At 34.2% G+C, this 26311-nt stretch overlaps 1 protein-coding gene across 1 annotated transcript in view; it reads left to right on the forward strand.

Annotated features, from left to right (window-relative positions):
• The window catches only part of LOC114329278 (uncharacterized), a 93730-nt gene extending 77203 nt beyond the window's left edge, over positions 1-16527 (forward strand). The window contains exons 7-9 of the mRNA XM_050660789.1: positions 9402-9485; positions 12986-13100; positions 16238-16527. Coding sequence (XP_050516746.1) covers positions 9402-9485; positions 12986-13100; positions 16238-16470 — 432 coding nt within the window. The 3' untranslated portion in view covers positions 16471-16527. The remainder of the gene's footprint in view (positions 1-9401; positions 9486-12985; positions 13101-16237) is intronic.
• The last annotated feature ends 9784 nt before the right edge of the window (positions 16528-26311 follow it).

Consider the following 26311-nt stretch of genomic DNA (forward strand, 5'->3'; position numbering starts at 1 on the left):
ATAACAAAAATTTGAACCGGCCAAAAATATTGATTTTTGCAATTTGAATAAAAAAAAATTGTTAAAAAAAATTGGCCCACTTTTCACGTGGGCGACTTCTTGAACCTTATTCTGGGATGTCTCACGAATGTGATTATACAAAAAAATCTCATGCGAATATTTTTTCTAACGAACCCGCCATTTTCGTCTTGTCTAAATTTATTCTTTAGATTATTAATTTTCAAAATTTTATTATTTAAAACACATATTTTGATTTATTTAAGATCTTTTGGATCATGGTACTAGATGTTTACTAAAAATGCATTATACAATGTTAAACTTTAATTTGTTTCTCCTTCATGACAACATTACAGGGTAAAGTGTAAAATTTTACCCTGCTTGTTTAATACTGGATTTATTTTGTAACTTCCTTCAACCATGTGGACATGAAACCCTATACCTCTGTGTACATTGCTATGGCAGTAGCAGTAGCACATAATCATTAGTAGTCTACTTGCATATTAGTACAGTTAAAATTATTAGAGGATAAAATATTAAGCATCAGAAATTAAACTTTTTCTACTTTTAAGAACAAAAAAGCAATTTCATTAGCGGAACCGAATTCAAAATTATTCTGCACATCATTTTTGAAACGCTATTTATTTAAAATATCTCATTTTTGTTAATAAAATAATCTATTAATATGTCTGGACTAAATTACGGTTCTATTGATATCAGAGAACTTGGTATTCACACAATGTTGCCAAACTCCAAACTGAATTTTGTTATATTCGGTTTACATTTTCTAACGGATGTCCGAGCCGAATATAATTTAATTTTCTATGTTATGAATTTAACCAATATATTTTACGTATGGTGTACCTATTCCACGAATATACGACTGTTTTGGATTATCGCGACAACGAATATTTTAGTGTGCAACATAAGAAGTACGAAAGTAAATGGCGCTAATAATTATTCCAATAAACAACAATATAATTTGCAATTTACTTTCGTTCTTCATATTTTGCACAGTAAAATATTCGTGTCGCGATCATCCAAGAAGGTCGTATATTCGTGGAATGGGGTATAGTTGCGATATTTGTATTTTAAATCCATCCACAAACAATTTAACAAAATTGAAAAGCCTGCATGCATAAAAAATGTAATAATATACAATACACACGCTGTTAGATTAAATTTCCTTGTTTTCCCCAAGGTGGGAAAATCTTTCCTGAGGGACTACACGATCCACTTTAGTGCCATATACACTTTTATAAATTTAAATTTAACAAAAATATAAAGACATAACCCATTAACGCCCAAATATTTCTCCTTTTTCTTTAAATTTACGCTGTCAAAAAATTTTCGTTAAATTTAAACAAATTTTAAGGGTTGAAAAAAAATTAAACTTTCAGGGTTCTACAAATTGGACGCTTATAAAATTTTAAATCTGAAACTACGTATTTTCAAAGTCGTTTAACTTTAATATTCTGTTACTTTTCTGCTAATAGTATTAGGAACCATTTCTGCATATTTTAGATCAGAGATTCTTAATCTGTGGTAGGTACATGTTCCACTGGTGGTACATATCATTATTTGCGGTGGTACACAAAACACAAAAACACAGCCAAAATCCAGCATATTTGTAGTTAATTAGTATTTCAGTTAGGTGCTACCAAAAATATTTAAAGGAATTTTGTGGTACATGACTCAAAAAGGTTGAGAACCACTGTTCTAGATATCCTAATATTTTTCTACTTAGATTATGTTCTGTTTCTTAAAAGAAATACTTCATTTTATCTTTTTGTAATTTCTTTGTTATTTGTCTCTACACTAAGGGCCACTAACATAACTAAATTTTAAGATTAATGATCAACAATTTTTAAATTTGATTTAGGTGTTTTATGCCTTAATGCTGATATAAGTACAACTTGCTTAAAAAAATTTTCTTTTGTTGTTTCTTTCGACTATTCAGTTGTCTATTCATTTTGTTAAATAGGTATTCAGAATTCTCCACTAACCTCCTTGCAGTATAGACCGGTCTAGTTAGACTCAAAAATAGGAGTGAGGCTACAATAATTACCATCAAGCTGAAAATTGGCAGGATTGTTCAAAATACCATCATAAATGAAATCTAAAAAGTCCTCATAAATCCGACCCCTGCGAAAAATTTTACGCGGGGTCAAAGGTCACCAAATATGGTTTTTAGCGATTTTCAGCGAAACTGTAAGTTTTAACGTAAAATTAGTTCTAACAAAAAATGTAAATTAGATAATTATCTATAAAAAATATATTAATAGTTTTTTTCCCAAGAGCCACTGTTTTTGAGATAAAACGATTCAAAAAGTTGAAAGACTTCTAATCGTCATAATATATGTATTAGTACACCAGGTGTATACATCACTGAAGCTGTAATACAAGTAAACATAATATTCTATCGGTCAACTTAACTTATATTACACATAATAATATAAGATTATAAATGTGATAATGTTTCTACTATACAGCTTGCGGTCTGCCGAGGGATGCAATGAAGAAGCTGTATTATATTACAACAGTGCCAACAAAAAAATCTTTACAAAGTTAACGTAACGCGAAAATAATAAGAATTATTTGAATTTTACGGCTTAATCCCAACAAAAATACTAAATTGTAATATGTACGGCGTCATTTTGGTCCCAGAGTTACTGTCGTATTTGATGGCTATACTGATTTTACGAGAAATATTAAAGCTGCAGAACAACGTCGTAGAACTTCAGCAACATCTTCATCTTCTAATATTTTATTTGATCAATCTCTGACAGTATCTACCACTCAACAGAAATTTCTTGCAAATACTTACAACAAATCTCGATTCATTTCAATGCTGAAAGATAAGTTTATTGCTGAAAATATATGGGAAAAACAAGCTAATAATGATGCTGACGTAATGATAATTGAAACAGCCATAGAGCAATTCAATTTAACAAATACAACTATTGTTGTAGGTGAAGATGTAGACTTGCTACTATTACTCACTGGTAGAACTCCAATCGAAAAAACTATCTTTTTTTTTAAACCTGGAAAAGCTCAACTCCAATCGGAAATATATTCATCGAAAAGTTTATCTACTTTTGCAAAATGTCAAAATCATATACTATTTTTACACGCAATAACTGGCTGTGATACGGCATCTGCATTTTTCAGGAGGAGTAAACAACTGTTTTTAAAATGTTTGAAAAACAAGATTTACTTGAATGTGCTAAAGTTTTTAAAAAAACTAATTCAACTCCACAAGAAGTTATTTCCAACGGAATTAGATTTCTTCTCTCTATGTATGGAGCGCCTAAGAAAACTACGTGCTTAGATAAGTTTCGATATGCATGTTTTTTTAAAAGTACTCGAAACAAAAAACAAGTGCAGTTATCTTGTCTTCCTCCAACCTCAGCGGCTGCTCATCAACATCTTTTTCGGGTATATTACCAAGTTCAAATGTGGCTTGGTTATCAGCTAGATCCAAAAGACTGGGGATGGAAATTAGTCGACAATTCAGTAGAACCAATTCAAACTTTACTCCCCCCTGCGCCGGAAAAACTCCTGAACACAATTTTTTGCAACTGTAAAAAGGAATGTAGCGCTAATTGTGGTTGCAAAAAAGTTGGACTGTTTTGTTCGGTAGCATACACTTATTGTCAAAACCGGTCGTGCTCCAATGGTGAATCACGAACAATTGAGGATTCATTTGATTCTATCGAGGAGCCACGCGATGTGTCATTATTGGGACAATTTACTTGCACCCAGGATGAACAAGAAGAAGAACAAGAAGAAGAAGAACTAGAAGATGAAGAAGAGGAAAAAGAACAATGAGACGAAGAACAAGCAATTATTAAATAGCTTTAAATTAAACAGCATCATAACAGATCCGTGGAATAGGCCTACTGGGGAAACCACTTTAAAAAAACGCGCTAAGTACCTATACTATCTCAAAGGTGGTGTGGAAACGTATGCGCATATTATGACGATTACCACTTTTTGAATCGTTATATCTCAAAAACGGTGGCTCTCAGGGAAAAAAGTAGTAAGACATTTTTTATAGATAATTATCTAATCTACATTTTTTGTTAAAACTAATTTTACGCTAAAACTTACCGTTTCGCTGAAAATCGCTAAAAACCATATTTGGTGACCTTTGACCCCGCGTAAAATTTTTCGCAGGGGTCGGATTTATGAGGACTTTTTAGATTTCATTTATGATGGTATTTTGAACAATCCTGCCAATTTTCAGCTTGATGGTAATTTTTGTAGCCTCGGATGCGTAAGTTGACCGGAGTAGTAATAGAGATTTTGCTCGACTAACATCACCATCTTTTTAATAGAGTAGTTTTTGAGAGTAGAGTGTAGAGTTTTTAGGCCACTCAGTAGTTTCGCTCCTTACAATCAATTCATCACAAAGGGGGAAAACGCATTATCGAAATGTCTTGTTTAAAAATTGTCTCACAGGTACAGCTAAATGCAGAGAAGCCTCACCTTGTTAAAAATTGAGAATTCTTCACGATAACGGTCGTGTTATTTATTTATGGCGATTTTGCGGCATTTTCCAATAACTCCAGATACAGCTCGTCATTCAATGTTCCAGATAAACAGAAAGGTCCAACATGATTCTGGAAACTTCCTGCCTAAATAGATTTTGGGTGTGTACTTCATGAAATATTTCTTGATTTTGGTCCAATCAAGAACGACCATTTAGCAGTGGCGGCTCGTCAGAGGAGGCAAGGGAGGCACAGCCTCCCCATAATTTTTTTACACACTCTACACTGTTTTGTTTATCATGAATCGCGAAAACAACAAGCAGTCTCACTATTATACAACGTGTAAATTTCATATTATCACTAATTATCCAAACGTACGGAGCATTAGCATTAGAACGCATGATCGCGTCTCAGTTTTATTACATATAGACCAGGGCGCATCTGTAAAAATATTAGTACATTTGGACGTTGAGAAGTGACTCAATTTTTTTTGCAGAATTTGCTTGAAAATAAATCAAATAATAATATTTGAGTTATCCTCCCTCACAAAAAGGTCCGGAACATTGTTTAAATAATCAAAATGTCAAAAAATTAAGGAAAAATTCGATTTTTTTCTTGGTTTTTTGATTATAACCATAAAAGTATTCATTTCCGAGAAAAGTTGTACTGACATAAAAGTTGCGTAATTAAATTTACTACAATACAGAATTGGTTAAAAATTTAAAAAATAGTCACCCTTGTTGCAAAATAGCAATAATTGCGAAAAAAAAACATACAAAAACAAGTATTCGCATTTTACGTTTTTCAACCATTTATGCTATACTTTCGACCTTCATATTTAACCCAGAAAAACCTTATGACATAATAAAATAACACTGTAAATTTTATTAAGATCGGTTAAATAGATTTTGCAAAATAAATTTTGCAATCCAGCTTTCGTAAAAAATATTCATTTTTTCAAAATGTTACAGGACTGAAAATAAAGCAGATAGCAATTTGAAAATTTTTTTGCATATAGAAGTGTACTGTGCCTTTCATTCGCAATTTTGCAAAATTAAAATCGATTAACACCACGGCGTCAGGAATTTTTTTAAATAAACATTAGTTATTGGTGCTACGCGCAGGACAGCGGATAGTTTGCTCTGATTGGGCATTCCAATGACCTTTGATAATGATTGATACATTTTAATTTTTATTATATTTCGATATAAATGAATAAATTTGTTTATTGCAGAATAAAAACACATACTCTATCCTTTGAAATAACACTTTTATTAGCAAAAACTTTCTTTGTTCATATATTTTAACTTAAATAATAAAAGTTTATTATTTTTAAACATATGCAATTGTTTAAACAATATTTCACAAACAATAATAAAATTAGTTTGATTTTTGTATAATTAAAATATTAAAATACAACAAAATATAGAGTAAGAAAATAATATATTAGATAAAGATTGGAAGAAATTTTGGTGGAAATCAACTTGTGTGAATCGAACACCGCTGTCGTGCGCGTAGCACCAAAAATTATTGTTTATTTCAAAAATTTTCTGACGCCGTGGTAATTAATCGATTTTAATTTTGAAAATTGCATATGAAAGGTACAGTACACTTCTATAAGCAAAAAAAAATTTAACTTGCTATCTGCTTTATTTTCAGTCCTGTAACATTTTGAAAAAATGATTTTTTTTTGCAAAAGCTGGATTGCAAAATTTATTTTGCAAAATCTATTAAACCGATCTTAAAGAAATTTACAGTATTATTTTACTGTATCATAACGTTTTTCTGGGTGAAATATGAAGGTCCTAAGTGTAGCATAAATGGTTGAAAAACGTAAAATGCGAATACTTGTTTTTGTATGTTTTTTTCGCAATTATTGCTATTTTGCAACTAGGGTGACTATTTTTTAAATTTGTAACCAATTTTATATTGTAGGAAATTTAAATACGCAACTTTTATGTCAGTACAACTTTTCTCGGAAATGAATAGTTTTAAAGTTATAATCAAAAAACGAAGACAAAAATCGAATTTTTCCTTCAATTTCTGACATTTTGATTATTTAAACAATGTTCCGGACCTTTTTGAGAGGGAGGATAACTCAAATATTATTATTTGATTTATTTTCAAGCAATTTCTGCAAAAAAATTTGAGTCACCTCTCAACGTCCATCTCAAAACAGATCCGCCCTGGACTAATATTATTGTAGGCAGGACCCTGGGTTATCCCGAGATTCATGAACGGAGCCGAGAAGCCCAGCAGACTTCGTTGCTAATGCTCTGTGCAGCGCAGCAGGCGTTTAAGGAGACCCGGTCTCCTAACAGTGGCATCTACGGTGCCATCACACGCTGCCCGGAGATATACCAAGGGAGGCAGAGTAGCTTCTCGGCTCCGTTGCGTGGTTGCGTACGTCTCGGGACAACGAATTTTAGGGTCTTGACTAAAAATAAAGAAAACTCTAAAAGTGAGAATTTTGTTATGAAATTTGGTATGTGGGGTTATAATAATATTTGGAACAACTTGCTCAAAAAACTTTTTCCGATATCTCTAACTCAAAGCAAAATATCGGTAATTTATCGTGTTTTTGAATTCGCAGTAGGCTGCGTTTAGAATTAAAAAAATTCAGTTGAGTATCTTAAAAAATTTGAAGCTTCATTATGTATGGACGGCAAAACTTCAAATCTGTATTTGTTTTGATATGCATAGGTATCTATTTACAAATAGATGGAATTGTTAACAAATAAACGACACAAACTTTGGTATTAAACTTTTACAATTAGACTAACTATTTTTAAAATGATATGATATCATGAAAATTATGAATTAGGATGATATTATGAAATGTAAATAAAAAATGGTCAAAAAATGGGGCCTTAAATTACATTTTTTGGCGCAATTTTTTGCTAGTGAACATTTGTCTAGATATTTTACAGTTAGGTATAGCCTCCCCTATTGTAAAAATCACGAGCCGCCACTGAGTTACTAGATACTGTCTCCTGCTATTTAGAAATTCCACCTATTAAGAAGTAATGTTTCAATAACTGTCCATTCAAAATAAAATATCTTGATACACTTTTTTATAACTAGTTTCATTTCTTTTTATTTCATAACTTAATGTGTTTTCCATCTTTTGCGTTATTTTGCCGCTTCCTAGCGCGCTCATCACTGTATAAAATTTTAGAAAATTTCTAATATTAATATATTAATATACACTGTGTCCGTAAAGTATGGAACAAATTCTTTTTTAGCTAAACAGAGCATTTTAAGAAATAATCCTGGAACACGTCGATTTTTGATTTTAATTTACCGTATTTTAAAATAATATTCTAATATACAGGGTGAATTACTTCCGAGTAATGACGTCACCGTCATTTTTTTTAAATGGAACACCCCCATTTTGTCTTAATTTTCGGATTACTCTAGCTGAGCTGATTCCAAAAATGTATCACATGTTGATTCAAATTGGTACAGGGTGGACAAAAATACAATAGTTTTGTGTGTGCTCATATTATTAAATTTTAATTAATTTTTGATATTAAATTAAAATATTAAATTAAACAATATCAAAAATTAATTAAAATCAAAAATTAATTAAAATATCAGAAATACAATAAGTATTTTTGATAATATTGTTAATTTAACTAACGCGTTCCTTTAAGAACACACACAAAGCTATTGTATTTTTGTCCACCCTGTACCAATTTGAATCAACATGTGATACATTTTTGGAATCAGCTCAGCTAGAGTAATCCAAAAATTGAGACAAAATGGGGGTGTTCCATTTAAAAAAAATGACGGTGACGTCATTACTCGAAAGTAATTCACCCTGTATATTAGAATATTATTTTAAAATACGGTAAATTAAAATCAAAAATCGGCGTGTTTCAGGATTATTTCTTAAAATGCTCTGTTTAGCTAAAAAAGAATTTGTTCCATACTTTACGGACACAGTGTATATTATACAGAGTGGGCCAAATAAAAGGAGCCACCCCGATATTTGGCAGTATTTCTTAGATTTTAAGAAAACAAAAAAACAGGTCAATTTTTGATCTAAGGGGGACACATTTTTACGGTACAAACATCTGTCATTTGTCAACTCCCTCCCTTCCACTTCCCCTACCCCTTATTTTTAAATAGGGAATATGGGTCGTGTGCTAGGTCATTTGAAAGGTTATTCAATTCTCTATTCAGTAATATCAACATTGACATAAAAATTTATACAGGGTGTCCAAGAAAAACTATTTTAAATTAAAATAATTGACATAAAAAGAAGAATGTATGTAATTTATTTAACTCAGAATACATTCTACTGCTGATAAAAAAAAACAGAAAAAATGTTTATCTGATAAATAAACACTGTTGCTTAAATTCAATATTCAACCTATCAAGAGGCAGATTGGTGAAAGCTTGAACATTAAAATTAAGCAAAAAGCATTTTTTTCCGTTTTCTGTCAGCAGTAAAATGTGTTCTGAGTTAAATAAATTACATACATCCTTCTTTTTGTGTCAATTAATTCAATTCAAAATAATTTTTCTTGGACACCCTGTATACATTTTTAAGTCGATGTTGATATTACTGAATAGATAATTGAATAACCTTTCAAATGAGCTAGCACACGACCCCTATTCCCTATTTAAAAATAAGGGGCGGGGGAAGTGTAAGGGAGGGAGTTGACAAATGACAGATGTTTGTATCATAAAAATGTGTCCCTCTTAGATCAAAAATTGACCTGTTTTTTTATTTTCTTAAAATCTAATAAATACTGCCAAATATCGGGGTGGCTCCTTTTATTTGGCCCACTCTGTATATTAATATATTTAATAAAGGCCACCCAGTACACCAATACCAAATTGATTGCAACTCTGAAAACCTTATCATTACTTTTTCTTATCCTATTTTTTATTTTCTTACAGATTTATAGTCTTCTCTGTGTGATATCTCAGTACCAAGAACTTAAAGCCGGTAGGGGTAGAGCCTTAGACGACCAGATATACAGGGTAAGTATTGCGTTGTTTTAAAAAATCTGCGTAAAGAAGCATAATTTTTGGCCACTGAGTTGGATAGCACTTTTTTGCTGCACCTTTGATCACATACTTGTGGTCTATAATATTTTTCCTTTATAATATCTGGACCTATTTCTTCTGAAGTAAGTTTCTATGTGTACTAGGTCCCCTTTTTCATCATTGAACGATGCATTCTGCCCAGCGTTGTACTTTTTCATCCGCCTGTGTTATAGTAATCCCGTTTCTATTCAGAATTGCGCCAGTGACATTTTGTTTTCTTCTTCTTCTTCTTCTGGTTCCTATTCGTTTCGGATCTTGGTAATCGTATTGGCAATAATATTGTTTTCTTAGTCCTGACATTTCTTTAACTCTCTTGTGTAGATTAAGTAAATCGGATCTTTTTTGAAGGTCCTCAATCTCATTTCATTTGTCTTCCTGATCTCTTGGTTAATGCCCATGTATTTATTTTTATCTTTGTTCTTACATTATCTCCGTTGTTCCTTTATATTGATCATCTTGTCATTTATCCATTCCTTTTTTCTACTTGCGGAAGTCTTTAGTATTTATTTTTCTTTACACGGTTCTAGAACTAGAACTAGGTTCAACTAGAACTTCCTGAAAAAAGATTCACAAAAAATGAGGTAAAAAATATTATACAACACAACATCGATCCAAAAAAGGCTCCAGGATACGACCTGATTACAGGAAAAACTCTTCAGCAACTCCCAGAGAAAGGCTTCCAATTTCTGACACAGTTATTTAACTCTATAATGAGACTAGGTCATTTCCCATCACAGTGGAAACTAGCACAAATAACAATGATACCAAAGCCAGGAAAAGAACCAGAAAATGTACAGTCCTACCGTCCTATTAGTCTTCTTCCCGTGGTATCCAAAGTTTTTGAAAAGCTGACACTTACTAAGCTAATGCCTATACTAGAAAACAAAAAACTAATACCACCACACCAATTTGGGTTTATAAAACAACATTCAACAATACAACAGGTACATAGAATTGTAGAGAGAATCAACGAGGACTTTGAAAATAATAGGTACTGCTCGGCGGTATTTCTGGACGTAAGTCAGGCATTTGATAAAGTCTGGCATAAAGGCCTATTATGTAAACTAAAACAGAATTTACCTACAAATTACTATATACTCTTAAAGTCATATATCACCAACAGAAACTTCCAGGTAAAGTATGAGAATGAATACACAAACATACAACAAATTCTCGCTGGGGTGCCCCAAGGAAGTGTACTAGGACCTATATTATACCTTATATTCACTGCTGACTTACCGACAGATACACATATCACTACAGCCACATTTGCGGATGATACGGCAATAGTATCATCGAACAAAAATCCCAAAATAGCCTCAGAAATCTTACAAAATAATCTAAATAAAATTCAACAATGGATGACAAAATGGAGAGTCAAAATTATTGAAAACAAATCGCTACACCTAACATTTACCACGCGTAGGGAAACATGTCCGGCTGTATACTTAAACGATAAAGGAATCCCACAAGGGGATGAAGTCAAATATCTAGGTATGTACTTGGACAGAAGATTAAACTGGAGGAAGCATATATTTACTAAGCGAAAACAACTGGGTCATAAGTTAAGAACCATATATTGGCTGTTGGGCAAAAAATCAAAACTATCAACTGAAAATAAAATATTAATCTACAAATCCATCCTAAAACCAGTGTGGACTTATGGGATAGAATTATGGGGAACCGCCGCACATTCCAACATTGAAATCATACAAAGATTTCAGTCCAAAATATTGAGATCAATACTAGGAGTTCCATGGTTCATAACCAATGAAGCCATCCATCGGGACGCCGGACTACCATACGTCAAAGATGACATCAAAAAGTGCGCGAAAAAACATACAGAAAAACTTAAAGTGCATCCAAACGTGTTAGCAAAAAATTTAGTGAATAGACCGCGTACTGTTCGTAGGTTAAAACGAAAAGTTCCGTTAGAGTTAAGTGAACAATAGGTACTAAATTAATGTGTATAAGTTTATGTCAGAAATAGTCAGTGTTGTAGGCTAAGTTTTAAAAAAGGGGTGCATCACTGGATGCCTCCCTACATGTCATTCCTAATTATTGTCAGTCCTATTACTTATTGTCTGTTATCTACCTAAACATTTAGGTTTAGATTGTATAGATAGATTGTAATAAATGTGGGGTTAAAATAAAAAAAAAATAATAATAATATTTTTCCTTTGTAATATCTGGACCTATTTCTTCTGAAGTAAGTTTCTATGTGTACTAGGTCCCCTTTTTCATCATTGAACGATGCATTCATCTATGCATTCTGCCCAGCGTTGTACTTTTTCATCCGCCTGTGTTACAGTAATCCCGTTTCTATTCAGAATTGCGCCAGTGACATTTTGTTTTCTTCTTCTTCTTCTTCTGGTTCCTATTCGTTTCGGATCTTGGTAATCGTATTGGCAATAATATTGTTTTCTTAGTCCTGACATTTCTTTAACTCTCTTGTGTAGATTAAGTAAATCGGATCTTTTTTGAAGGTCCTCAATCTCATTTCATTTGTCTTCCTGATCTCTTGGTTAATGTCCATGTATTTATTTTTATCTTTGTTCTTACATTATCTCCGTTGTTCCTTTATATTGATCATCTCTTCATTTATCCATTCCTCTTTTCTACTTGCGGAAGTCTTTAGTATTTATTTTTCTTTACACGGTTCTAGTACATCATCATTCTCTCTTTGCCTTATCCCTATGCGGGGTCGGCTACCCTAATTGCATTTCTCCACACAATTCTATCTTGGGTCATATCAATGTTAATCCCCTTTACCAACATGTCCTGTTTTATCGTCTCCCCCAGGTCTTCTTTGGTCTTCCTCTCCTACCCCTTCCAGGAATCTGCACTTCAGCTATTCTTCGTATTGGGTGATTAACGTCTCGACGTTGAACACGGTTCTAGTACAACACGTTACACGGTTCTAGTACAAAATGTTTTAATTGATCCCAGTGCTCGTGCATCGTCCATATCATTGGTTATGTTCAGTTTTCTACAGTATATATGCAGTTCGAATTGTTGGTCTTTTAAAAAGGCAGTCTTTTACGTTGGGCTCTTTAAGCTTACTTGTGTGTATTGTAGGAATTCGTTGATGTGTTTTATGTCTGGTTGCACCAACAGATCTTAAGCTCAGCTTACGAAATATACGCGTTACACTATGAAGTCCTAGATAAATTTTCAACTTGTCACAATGGATTGCCACGTGAATTGGATCGACAGGAATCGAAAATTATGATGCAAAGTAAGTGAGACTTAAAGCGGCCCTATCCATAAGCTGAGCTGAACTAGGCTGGAGCTTCAGATTTGTTGGTGCAACCAGGCATTAATGTTTTTAAGTGTTAGTGTCATTCTTAGTACCTATAGTTATCGGTAACGTCCGGGAGACCAGACAAGGCACTTGAAAATACGTATTGACTTAAATGGTTATGTTTTTTTAGGTACCAAATGTGCATTATAGTTCGCAACCGACTGCAACGAGCTACTTGAGTTCAAGGAAGCAAGTGACGTATTACGAAACAAAACCAACTCCTACGCAAAGTCCAACAGGAGCAGGTATGTTAACGGGATATTATATTTTTAAATAAATGTTCTAGGTTCACAAACTATTTAGACTTTTTTCTGCTAACCTATATATTTGCAAACTCAAATACATAGAAGCTCATAAACGCTCAATACGAGGAGCCCAAGTAGTCTGGGCAGATTATCGGACAACAAGCCATTTTTGGGAAAAGTTATTTACGAGCAATTTTATTGCTGGAATCGAATCTTATAATTGTATATATTAATAATATAGGTATGCAAAGTCCGCATATAGTGTGCTACTTTTTTATAAACAAAATGGCGCCCAAAAATCGTGTTTTTTTCAATTTTTGTTCTATAACTCCAAAAATTTTAACTTTACACCAAAAACACCCAAATAAAAAATCACAGTAATTAAATTCTGCATAGAGATGTGTTTTCCCGATTTACTTCGACGCAAATTTTCCCCGAAAAATGTCGGTTTTTCCAACAAAATCTTTAATTTTCAACTAAAATTTTAGATAAGTAATTGTTTATCAATAATTAAGTAGCTTGATAGCATAAAAGCTCTTTTTGTATAGATTATAATTCCACAAGCCGATAGAAATTGAATAAACAGTTTAGCAACAATTGAATTGTTAATTAAAAATTTACGGTCGTTATAATAACCACAATAATTATGATACATAAGAATAACTATGATTTTTGTATAAAAAGACACTGTACCTATCTAATGTACATACTTTACAGAATTGAAATTGGACTATTTAAGCGGCCTCAGGAATATTTATAAATATAAAATAATAATAAAATAAATATAATATAAAATAAAAATATAAACAAATAGAATATCTCGGGAAATATTAAATTAAATTAAATCACGAAAATGGTATTGGAAAAAAGCGGCAGGACACTTCTTTTAAAAGAAAAAACGTTTAATTGCGATAAGTGGTTCCTAAGATACAACCGGTCAAAGTTGACCGGCATTTACGGCAAAGATATACGCAATAGGATCGTAATTTTTGAACCATCACCTTTTTATTTTTATCCTCTTTCTTCACACCAATTTTGATACCTTTAAAATAATAATAACATATATTATTATAATAAAAACTCTCGATATTGCGAGTGAAAATTGCCAAAAATAGCAAAATTTCAATCAAAATTAGGTTGGAGAAAATATAATCTCAAAGTTCAAAATCGGTATACGTTAAAAATAGTTATTTATGAAACAGTTCGTGAAGTGTGCTTTTTGCGAACGCACGCGATATTTAGAGCACGAGCGACAGCGGAGCGAGTGCTATACATCGCGTAAGTTCGCAAAAAGTACTTCACGCACAGTTTCATACAGTATTTTATCTACTCTATCATAAACAAATAAAAAAACATGGATCATTGCATAAAAGACAATAAACATTATCAATACTTTTGAAAGAAAGATATTGAGAAGGATATTGGGACCCATCTGCGACAGTGATATGTAGAGAATAAAGTTCAACCACGAGTCTTATCAATATTACAAGGAAGCCTCTATAGTAAATTATGTAAAAATACAAAGATTGCCCTGGGCAGATCCCCTTATAAACAAGCTACAAGCTATGTGAAAGTCAAATTTCGCCCAACCAGTTCGGGTTCACAAATGCTGTTGGTACGAGAGAGGCTTTGTTTTCAATACAAGTCTTATTCCAGAGATGCAAAGATGTCAATTGCGGCGTATACGCATATCTGGTTGATTACGAGAAGGCGTTTGATCGAGTACAACACGCCAAGATGATGCAAATACTAAAAGAAGCAGGAAATAACAACCAAGATCTGAAAATAATTAGAAACCTTTACTGGAATCTGGAATCAGATTGCAAACCTCAGAGTTGACGGTGAGCACACCAAATATGTGAAAATCATGCGTGGAGTGAGGCAGGGCTGCATTGTGTCCCCCTTAATTTTCAATCTTTACTCTGAAAGAACATTTATCGAAGCTTTGCACGAAACTGAAAAAGGTATTCTACTAAACGGGTACCGGCTAAATAACATCAGGTATGCAGATAACACCATAGTATTTGTCCTCATCAACAAAATCACGTATTATAGTCAACAATATGGACTCAATATAAACCTAAAGAGAACAAAGCTTATGATCGTCAGCAAGAAAAAGATAACAGAAGGTCAACTCTATATCAACCAAACCCCTGCAGAAAGAGTGAGGCACTAAAACTACCTCGGCACCATAATAAATGAAGAATGGACCAACAACCAAGAGATAAGAGCGCGCATCGGAAAAGCTAGATCAATCTTCAACCTTATGGGCGCATTTTTCAAGAGCCACAACCTTTCTCTTGGTATAAAAGTAAGAATGTTGAGATGTTACGTCTTCTCTGTCCTTTTTAATGGTGTTGAATCATGGACCTTGAACGAGGATATGTGCCGAAAATTGGAAGCATTTGAGATGTGGCTATATCGGAGAATTCTTAAAATCCCATGGACTGATCGGGTCACAAATGAGGAGGTTCTTAGAAGAATGGGGAAGAACCGAGAGGTACTGACCACCATCAAATCTCGAAAGTTGGAATACTTTGGACAGATTATGCGAAATGAATCCAGACATGCCCTCCTACAAGACATCCTGCAAGGAAAAATATTTGGAAAGCGAGGTCCAGGAAGAAGAACATCCTGGTTAAAGAACCTCAGAACCTGCTTCAACACAATATATGTGCAGCTTTTCCGCGTTGCTGCAGATAAGGTGAAGATTGCCATGATGATCGCCAACATTCGTCACAGATAGGCATATCAAGAAGAAGAAAATCCCCTTATTGGGATGAATAATAGCAGAACACCTAGTAAAACGCTTAGTGGAACTATGATGGGACGTGGGCCAGAGAAAGATGTAGATAGAAGAAGTAAAAACCGATATACTAACGATATATTGAGAATGAACAACTGGAGGAGATCAGCTAAGGAAAAAAGGTACTTGGAGGCGGATTCTGGGGAAAACAACGGCCTGACCAGAGAATTAATTTGTTAATCATAATTGCAAGAAAAAAATCATCAAGCTATTTTAGCTGTTGCAATTTTTGGCTTTATTCCTCAGAAAATTTATTTTGCAAAAGCATCACATCTTTATATATCATTTGAATTATAAAAAAAATACTTTAATATTTTTAATTATGTTTTAGTTCCTTCGCCTTCGATAATCCCGGACATCTTGTCGCCAAATATGAGCAGCGCTAGAAGAGGCTCCAGGAAATCGGTCAAATTTCCTGACAGTAATCCTACGCAGCACAACGGATCCCAACTTTTGGACCCGTGGTCGATAGAAGTGCGATCTCCGATGATGGTGCCGCGAGGTATCGATACAGCACCGTTACTAGACTCTGGTGCGACGCCAGTGACACAATCGAGTGTATAGTAGTAGCACAGTCCGTATTTGTTAATATTTTGTTAATAATAAAATTAGAAAACACACTTGAAGTTTTAGTTTATACACTATCCTGGCAGGATCGCCATATCTTTGTACTGGGGGTTGTTACCCCCGATGATAGGGTTGATTTAGTTGAAACACTAATTACCGAAATATATTTATTTATAACGCTATGTACGACAGTAACTAGTTGGTGTCGGGATGGATAATGTCTCTACTCTAACCACGTCGGTTTCTGAATAATGAATAATCTCTTTCTTTACTTTCTACGTATCTATAAATAAATCCCAATTGTTTGTTATGAATTCATACTTGAATGTGACCGTGAATTACTAATAGTACATAATTGCTGACTCCGTTGTTTTCAAAACGATTGATCTACATTGCCGAAGCAATGTCACCCATTTACGTAATGTAAACAGTATATGTAAACAATATTTGTTTGACACTTAAAAATTAAATCGATATGGATTACTCTTATTTTTTGGATGCTAATGTAAATCCTGTACACTTTCATCATCATCAACCCGTACGCGTTCACTGCTGGACATAGGTCTCCCTCAGCTCTTTCTATATGTCTCTGTTTTGTGCGGCTTGCATTCACAGATCACCTACCTTCTCCACCTACCAGAGAGTTAAGTGATTGGCGCTTGCATCCAGTTACCGATATAATTATTATTATTATTATTATTAAAGAAGGAAAAGGAGCCGAGGTCTAGGACCTATATAGCTCCATTTTACTAAAAAGAACTATGCAAAAAGAAACCTAAACTTAAGACTACATACGACTTATAAATTAATTTAATTTAAGAAAAGAAAAATTATTGTTCCCGTGGTACAGAACTAAAAGAGTCATATTTATTTTTGAAGCAATTTACAGATACAGCCCCGACGACGTCGTGTGGAAGTGAGTTCCAGGTATAAAATATTCTATTGGATATAGAGTTCTCACGACATTTACTGTGAAACTGTTGTCTGGCTAATTTGTATGGATGACCCCGCAATCTAAGGTCGTTACTCAAAGGGAAGAGATGTGATAGATCTATCCCAAACCTTCCCTGTAACGCTCTATAAGCAATTATTAAATCCCCACGAAGTCGTCGGTCCATAAATGTAGGATAATTTAAGTAGGTTAACCGTTCTTCGTAGGAAGGACGACGACGGCCATAAGGAATTCTTGTTGCCCATCTTTGCACAGATTCAAGTCGATCAGAATCCCTTTGCCAGTCGACATTCCACACGGGTCCGGCAAACTCTAAAATAGGTCTTACATATACACTAAAGAGAGCAACAAAATTTTTTGGCGATATCTTAGAGAAAGTCTTAGATAATAAGTAAACTGATGTTCTAGCTTTATTGCATACCGACTGGATATGTTCAGACCAAGATAATGTTTCCGTCACAAGTACACCCAAGTCTTTTTGCTGCGAAACAGTTTTTAGAGAAACATTTGAAAGTACATACCGATTCCTTGGATTGTTTTTACCTAAATGTAGAACTGCACACTTGGATGTGTTTAATTGCAAGCACCAATCGTCTACCCACTTAGCAACCTCTTGAAGGTCGGTCTGTAATTGATTGTAACCAGAAAAGGGATTTGCATATAACTTTGTGTCATCAGCGAAAAGCGACATGTTACTTTTAAGGTGAATTGGCAGATCAGCAACGTACACTAGGAACAAAATCGGCCCCAACACTGAACCCTGCGGAACGCCACTGTATACACTAAACATTGAGGAATAACAGTCACCAACGCGTACACAAAATTTACGGTTTATTAAAAATCCTTTAATCCACTCAAGTAAGTTTCCTCTAATACCGTTATGTTCAAGCTTAAATAGTAGTCTCTTATGAGGAACTCGATCAAAAGCCTTAGCAAAGTCTAAATATATAATATCGACAGGTTGATTACTGTCCAAACAAAGAGACCAGTCATTAACACATGTTAACATATTAGTAACAACCGATCTTCCAGGTACAAAACCGTGCTGGGAAATAGGAATTCTATTATTGTTTAAGAGAAAGTTCATAACCGATTCGCGAATAACTGATTCCATCAATTTAGCCGCAATGGATGTTAGACTAATTGGTCTATAATTGTCAGGATCTAACTTGTCACCTTTTTTATAAATTGGAGTAACACTAGAGATTTTCCAGCCATCAGGTAAAGTGTGTGACAAAAATGAGGTTTTCATTATAAAACTTAACGGATGGATAATCGAGTTTGCACACTTCTTAAATAAAATTGCGGCGAAACCGTCTAATCCGGGAGCGGAAAAGGATTTTAAACACAAAATTTTTTGTTTAAGAATCTCTGGATCAAAGTCTATGTCACTAATATCGTAGTTACTTCTTGTGGAAACAACACGTAAAGTATTCGGAAGAGCCTCCTCGATTGTAAACACTTCTTGAAATTTTTTGGCAAAAATAGTAGCAACTTCCATTTTCACTGAGGTTGGTTCGCCTGTTTCGGTTTTTAAAATAGGTAACGAAACTTTAGATAAAATAGAATTTCTGACATATTTATAAAGAGGTTTTTTGTTCTTATTTGAGGACAGTTGGTTTTCAAAATTTTGTTTAGATTTAAAAATAGTTGATGTTAAGTTATTAGAAAAAGTTCGATGATTGAGGTAGTCAGCATTCGTTTTACTTCGTAAATACTTTTTCCATAATGACTTTTTAAATTTTATCATTTCAAATATTTCTGCACTTATCCATGGCTTATTAGGATTACATCTACGTTGCACATAATGAGAGTTCGTGCGCATGGATTCATTCAGAAAATTTTCAAAAATTTCCCACTGTTTGTTAACATCCTTACCATTCAACATATCTGCCCAATCTGCAGTAGATACATCTAAGTTTACATGATGATAGTTTATTCTTTTATATGTCATTAGCATATTATTTTGTAATATTTCCGACTTGAGGATCTGTATGGAAGTTGAAATAACTGCGTGGTCCGACTTTCCAATTGGAGATGTAACCGAAATATTAGTTAAAAGATTAACATCAGAGGTTAAAGTAAGATCTGGCTGAGAAGGTTGTTGATTCAGACGAAAACGAGTCGGTTCATTGATTATTTGTTCTAATCCAGAATTTTCTAAGAAATTAATAAAAAGCTGAGATTGAGTATCATGAGGGTGATTGATCAGCGGCCAAGAAATGTTGCTTAGATTGAAATCACCAAAAACAATTAAGGTTTTATGTTTGGCTATGAGCGTTTCCAATTGACTGTATAATTCTTGATCACTTTGAACTGAACTGTAACCAGGTCTATATATACAAGCTATAGCAAAATTTATTTTTAACTTTTTAGAAGAAAAATTAAGCGTCAACCCTTCATAATGGTGATCAGAGAAGTTTTCACAAACAATGTTAAATTGGCAGAAGTCAGATTCCTTTGCATATATGCAACATCCGCCTCCTATTCTCCCTATGCGGTCTGCTCTAAAAATTTTGTACCCAGGTATATTTACCATAGAGTCCAAAATATTTTTGTGCAACCAAGATTCGGATACTAAGAACAGTGAAGGTTTTTCGCATTGCATAAAAGTAATGGTATCTAAAAATTTCGCTTGCAGAGAACAAAGATTAGTATACATAATACGCCATTGATGAAAGCTCGAACTCAGTTTTTTGGTGAAAGATCAATTATACAGGGAATACCTTTCTGATACTTGATTGTGACGTTTGATAATGCTTCAGATCGTCGGCCCATCTGGTTGGTGGGCGTCCTCTGCTCCGTAGTGCTTCTTCTCGAGGCTTCTACTCGACAATATGTTTTATTCATCGATTGTCTGACAATCTGGCGACATTTCCTGCCCAATTCCACTATAGCGACGTGATTTTTTCGACGGCGTCTGTTGTTTTTGTTCTACGACGTATATCTCCGTTTAGGATTAGGTCTCTCAGGGAGACACCCAACATCTGGCGCTTCATAGCCCTCTGAGTTACGCGAATCTTGTTCACTACCTTTTTTGTGAGTGTTAATGTTTCGGCTAGTGAAGTTGATTATAGTTACGTTTTACTTTCGAGTATTCGTTACAAATCGTTACATGTGTATAAAGTAATCATTTACAGTATTCGTTACTTTGATTACTATGATTACTTTTGTTAATTTTGTATTTGAGTACCGGTAATCATATCGAGATCATATCGTATTTGTCAGTTAGTAGGTAGGTTTTATAGGTAGGTTAATAAGACGATGAAATGAGACCAGCGCGGAAATTAATAAAAAATGTTGGATCGGAAATAATGCCAACAGTAACAATTTCAGAGGTAACTACAGCATTGGGAAACATGAAGAGAAATAAACTGCAGGAGAAGATAGTATTACTACAGATATGATATTAGAAGGAGGTCAGGAACTCATTGCAATTGTAACTAAGCTTATAGACAGTTGTTTACACCAGCGCAAAGTCCCCAAGAGCTGGAACAACTCTAAAGTAATCTTACTACACAAGAAAGGTGATAATCGAAAGTTGGAAAACTACAGGCCCATCAGTCTATTGTCATACCTATTTAAAATACTCACCAAAGTCATAACTACCCGACTAACAAGAAAATTAGATGAATACCAACCATATGAACAGGCAGGTTTTAGAAAAGGCTATTCAACTTCCGATCACCTGTTAACCACAAAAATATTAATAGAAAAATGTAACGAATACAAGGTTCCAGTTTTTATAGCATTTGTAGACTACGAAAAAGCTTTCGACACTATAGAACACACGGCCGTAATAAACGCAATGCAAAATTGTAGAATAGACAGCAGATATATTAACTTAATAAAAGAAACTATGAACCAAGCTACAGCTACATACTACCTAAATGAAAATGAATACACGAACCCTTTACCATTAAACAGGGGAGTCAAACAGGGAGACACTCTATCACCCAAACTGTTCACCTTAGTTTTTGAGGACGTTTTTAAAAATCTAAATTGGAAATATAAGGTAATAAACATCAATGGCCGCTACCTCAGTAATCTACGATTTGCGGATGACATAATCCTGATGGCTACTGACCTACAAGAACTGCAAACCATGCTTTCAGAACCACACACAGAATCTTCTAAAATAGGACTGAAAATGAATTTAAACAAAACAAAAGTCATGCACTCCGAAGAAACGATGACAATAATAAACAACAAAGTTATAGAAAAAGTTGAAGGATATATATACTTAGGACAAAAAATAATACTAAATAGGGAAATTCAAACGGAAGAAATAAAAAGAAGAAGAAAGTTAGCATGGGCAGCATTCGGTAAACTGAACTGTATACTCAGAAATCAGCAAATTCAACTACATCTTAGATCTAAAGTTTTTGATGCATGCATTATTCCGATATTAACATATGGGGCACAAACATGGACAATCACAAAAAAGAATATGAACATACTCAGAGTCACTCAACACGCGATGGAAAGAGCAATGCTTGGCATATCACTTAAGGACAGAAAAACAAACACATGGATAAGACAGAAAACCAAAGTCACCGATATGGTACAAAAATCACTAAAATTGAAATGGGAATACGCTGGACATGTAGCTAGGAGCGATCTTAAAAAATGGCACAGAACAATTCTAACCTGGAGACCATACGAGCACAAAAGACCCAGAGGCAGACCTCCTATAAGATGGACAGATGATCTGAAACGAACTGCTGGGAAAAATTGGCTACAAGTAGCGTACAACAAAAAACAATGGAAAGGAAGACTTGAAGAGTCTTATGTTCAGATGTGGACGTGAATGGCTAGACGAAGAAGAAGAAGAAGAGGTAGGTTTTATTTTTATTTTCATTCTGTGAATTTATGAATTATCTACTATCTAATCTACATCGGCAAATCGCGTAGATCTAGATAAAAATATAGGGTTCTCGCCTTCGATCTTTGTTAATGACATACAATACATATTTTACGTATACCATCATACCACCCTCTGTTTCATCTTCTATCTTCTCCTCACCCTCACACCCTTAAAACGCTTCATAGCGATAACGATATTCGATAACACTCGTAAAATACCGGTCCCGTCCGTTACTCGCTGGGATACGATTGGTAGAAAGTAATCAAGTGTACTGGTTGTAGATACAATAGTCGTTACTCGCTCTGATACGATTGGTACGAAGTAACGGACTAATAAAGTCGCAGGCATAAAAATAAATGGCCTACCCATATGTGAAATTAGATACGCCGATGACACAATACTAATAATAGCAGAAACTATTACAGATCTACAAAGAATTTTAGATAAGATTGTTGCAACGAGTGAAGAATTTGGTCTGTCACTAAACATAAAGTCTGTCCCTAAACATAAACGAAATTCATGGTTATATCAAAGAAAAATATTAGAAACATCAATCTACACGTAAATAATAAGACGATAGAACGAGTCCAGAATTATAATTATTTAGGGACAAACATAAGTGAAACTAACGATTATACCAAAGAAATCCGAATTAGAATAGAAAACCCTAGAAGTGCATTCACGAATATGAAACAAAAATATTATGTAGTAGAGACCTCAGCCTAAATCTTAAAAAGCGAGTACTAAAATATTATGTATTTTCTGTTCTTTTGTATGGTGTGGAGACAAGGACTCTCAATAAACAATGCCTCAATAGATTGGAAGCATTTGAGATGTGGACGTATCGAAGAATGCTGAGAATCTCCTGGACAGACAGAATAACCAATGAGGAAGTACTAAGGAGAATACAGAACAGCAGGGAGGTACTGGATTCCATCAAAATAAGAAAACTTCAATACTTGGGTCATATAACACGTGGTGACAGATATGAACTCCTAAAATTAATTATGCAGGGAACGATTCAAGGAAGGCCCAGCATAGGTAGGAGAAAAATGTCCTGGCTGAGAAATCTCAGAGAATGGTTTGGATGCAGCTCAACCGAACTCTTTAGGGCTGTAGTGTCAAAAGTGAGAATAGCAATGATGGTTGCCAACCTTCGTCGCGGAGATGGCACGTAAAGAAGAAGAACGAAGTAATCACAGTAATCAAAGTAGATACAATAGTCGTTAATCGCTCTGATACGATTGGTACGAAGTATCGAAGTAATCAGAGTAATCAAAGTAACGATTTGCCTCTCTGTATAGTAATAGCTACTTTCGGTATTCGTAAGTAACGAGTACTTTGTAACGAATAGATACTTTTTCAACACCTCTAGTTTCGGCTCCATAAGTGAGTACAGTCAACACACACTGGTCAAAGATTTTCCTTTTGAGGCATATAACCCGGTCTATATAGACATTTCAAATAACAAAAATTTCCGGAGAGCGAAATTTTGGTGGAGAGCTAGGGTATACCATAACAAATAAAGTTTAAAAAGTCCCCATCGATCCCATGTGTGCGTCAAAAGTTATTCGGGGTCAAAGGTCAAAATTTGTGATTTTTTGGATTTTTTTCGAAAACGGTAAGTTTTATCAAAAAAAACCTTAAACAAAAGTTGTAGATCTTAAAATTCTCTACAAAAATTGTCCTTACTATTTTTTTTCTTAAGAGTTGCCATTCCTGAGATATCGCGATTCAAAGAGTCACATTATACATGATATGCACACGTTTCCACACCACCTGTGAGGTAGTGTACTCGGCGAGTTTTTTTTACCGTGGTTTCCCCTGTAGGCCTACTACAGTAACTGTTTTGACAATTTTAGGATAATTTAAGGAAACAATACCGGTCAAGTTCTAGATATTACCTTATTATTGATATTGATTATTGATATTGCTATTGATTATTAGGTTAACTATTGTTTTGATTTCTTTAGATATTTTAATCAGATTTATATTCTTGAAAGTCTACTTCAACAGTCAATCAAGTCTTCTTCGATTTCATCTTCTTCCTCTTCCTCTTGCTGGATGTTCAAAAATTGTTCAAATGTGACTGAGTCATTGGTCTCTTCATTAAAATCACAGGAGTCTTCTTCTGTTGTACTAAACTGGACATTTGAGCAAGACTGACCTTGGCAGTTGGTACACGCTAGAGAACACAGCAACCCGACTTTTTTACATCCACATTTGGCACTACAACCTTTTTTGCAATTGCAAAAAATAGTGTTAAGGAGTTTTTCTGGAGCAGGTGGGAGTAAGGTTTTAATCGGTTCCAGAGTATTATCTATTAATTTCCAACCCCAGTCTTCTGGATTCAGTTCATTGCCTAGCCATGTTTGAACTTGATAATATACTCGATACAAATGTTGAAAAGCAGATGCTGATGTTGGAGGAAGACATGATAGTTGTACTTGTTTCTTGTTTCGCGTATTTTTTACAAAAGTTAAGTATCGGTATTTATCAAGACAAATCATTTTTTTGGAGCTCCATAAACCGCAAGAAGAAAGCTGAAAGAAAGCTGAAATGTTAACTGACAAATTAACAGCTGCGAATATTGAAGTGAAACAAGCTAAAAATGACGCAGATGTCCTTATAATTGAGACAGCAATTGAAAAATTTAAGGCAACAAACACAACAGTTATTGTAGTTGGTGAAAGTGTTGATTTGTTGGTACTGATTACTGCAAGGACTCCAGTAGATAAAGTTATTTATTTTCTGAAACCTGGAAGAGCTCAACAGCGAACAGAGATATATTCTTCGAATAGTTTATTGGCTTATCCCAAATGCCAAAAGTACATTTTATTTTTACATGCAATAAACGGCTGCGACACTACGTCCGCAATGTACAGAAGGGGTAAAACGTCAGTACATAAATTATTCGAAAAAAAAAAAGATTTGACTGACTGCTGTAAAGTTTTTACAGAACTTGATTCTACACCGCAAACAATAATTACGGAAGGAATTCGCTTTCTTCTTGCGGTTTATGGAGCTCCAAAAAAATTATTTGTCTTGATAAATACCGATACTTAACTTTTGTAAAAAATACGAGAAACATGAAACCAGTACAACTATCATGTCTTATGTCTTCCTTCAACAGCAGCATCTGCTTTTCAACATTTGTATCGAGTATATTATCAAGTTCAAACATGGCTAGGCAATGAACTGAATCCAGAAGATTGGGGTTGGAAATTAATAGATAATACTCTGGAACCGATTAAAACCTTACTCCCACCTGCTCCAGAAAAACTCCTTAACACTATTTTTTGCAATTGCAAAAAAGGTTGTAGTGCCAAATGTGGATGTAAAAAAGTCGGGTTGCTGTGTTCTCTAGTGTGTACCAACTGCCAAGGTCAGTCTTGCTCAAATGTCCAGTTTAGTACAACAGAGGAAGACTCCTGTGATTTTAATAAAGAGACCAATGACTCAGTCACATTTGAACAATTTTTCAACATCCAGCAAGAGGAAGAGGAAGAAGATGAAATCGAAGCAGACTTGACTGTTGAAGTAGACTTTCAAGAATATGAATCTGATTAAAATATCTAAAGAAATCAAAACAATAGTTAACCTAATAATCAATAGCAGTATCAATAATCAATATCAATAATAAGGTTATATCTAGAACTTGACCGGTATTGTTTCCTTAAATTATCCTTAAATTGTCAAAACAGTTAGTGGAGTAGGCCTACAGGGGAAACCACGGTAAAAAAACGCGCCGAGTACACTACCTCACAGGTGGTGTGGAAAGGTGTGCATATCATGTATAATGTGACTCTTTGAATCACGATATCTCAGGAATGGCAACTCTTAGGAAAAAAATAGGAAGGACTATTTTTGTAGAGAATTTTAAGATCTACCACTTTTGTTTAAGGTTTTTTTGATAAAACTTACCGTTTTCGAAAAAAATCCAAAAATCACAAATTTTGACCTTTGACCCCGAATAACTTTTGACGCACACATGGGATCGATGGGGACTTTTTAAACTT

This window comes from Diabrotica virgifera, chromosome 9 (assembly GCF_917563875.1).
Source record: "Diabrotica virgifera virgifera chromosome 9, PGI_DIABVI_V3a".
Lineage (NCBI taxonomy): Eukaryota > Metazoa > Arthropoda > Insecta > Coleoptera > Chrysomelidae > Diabrotica > Diabrotica virgifera.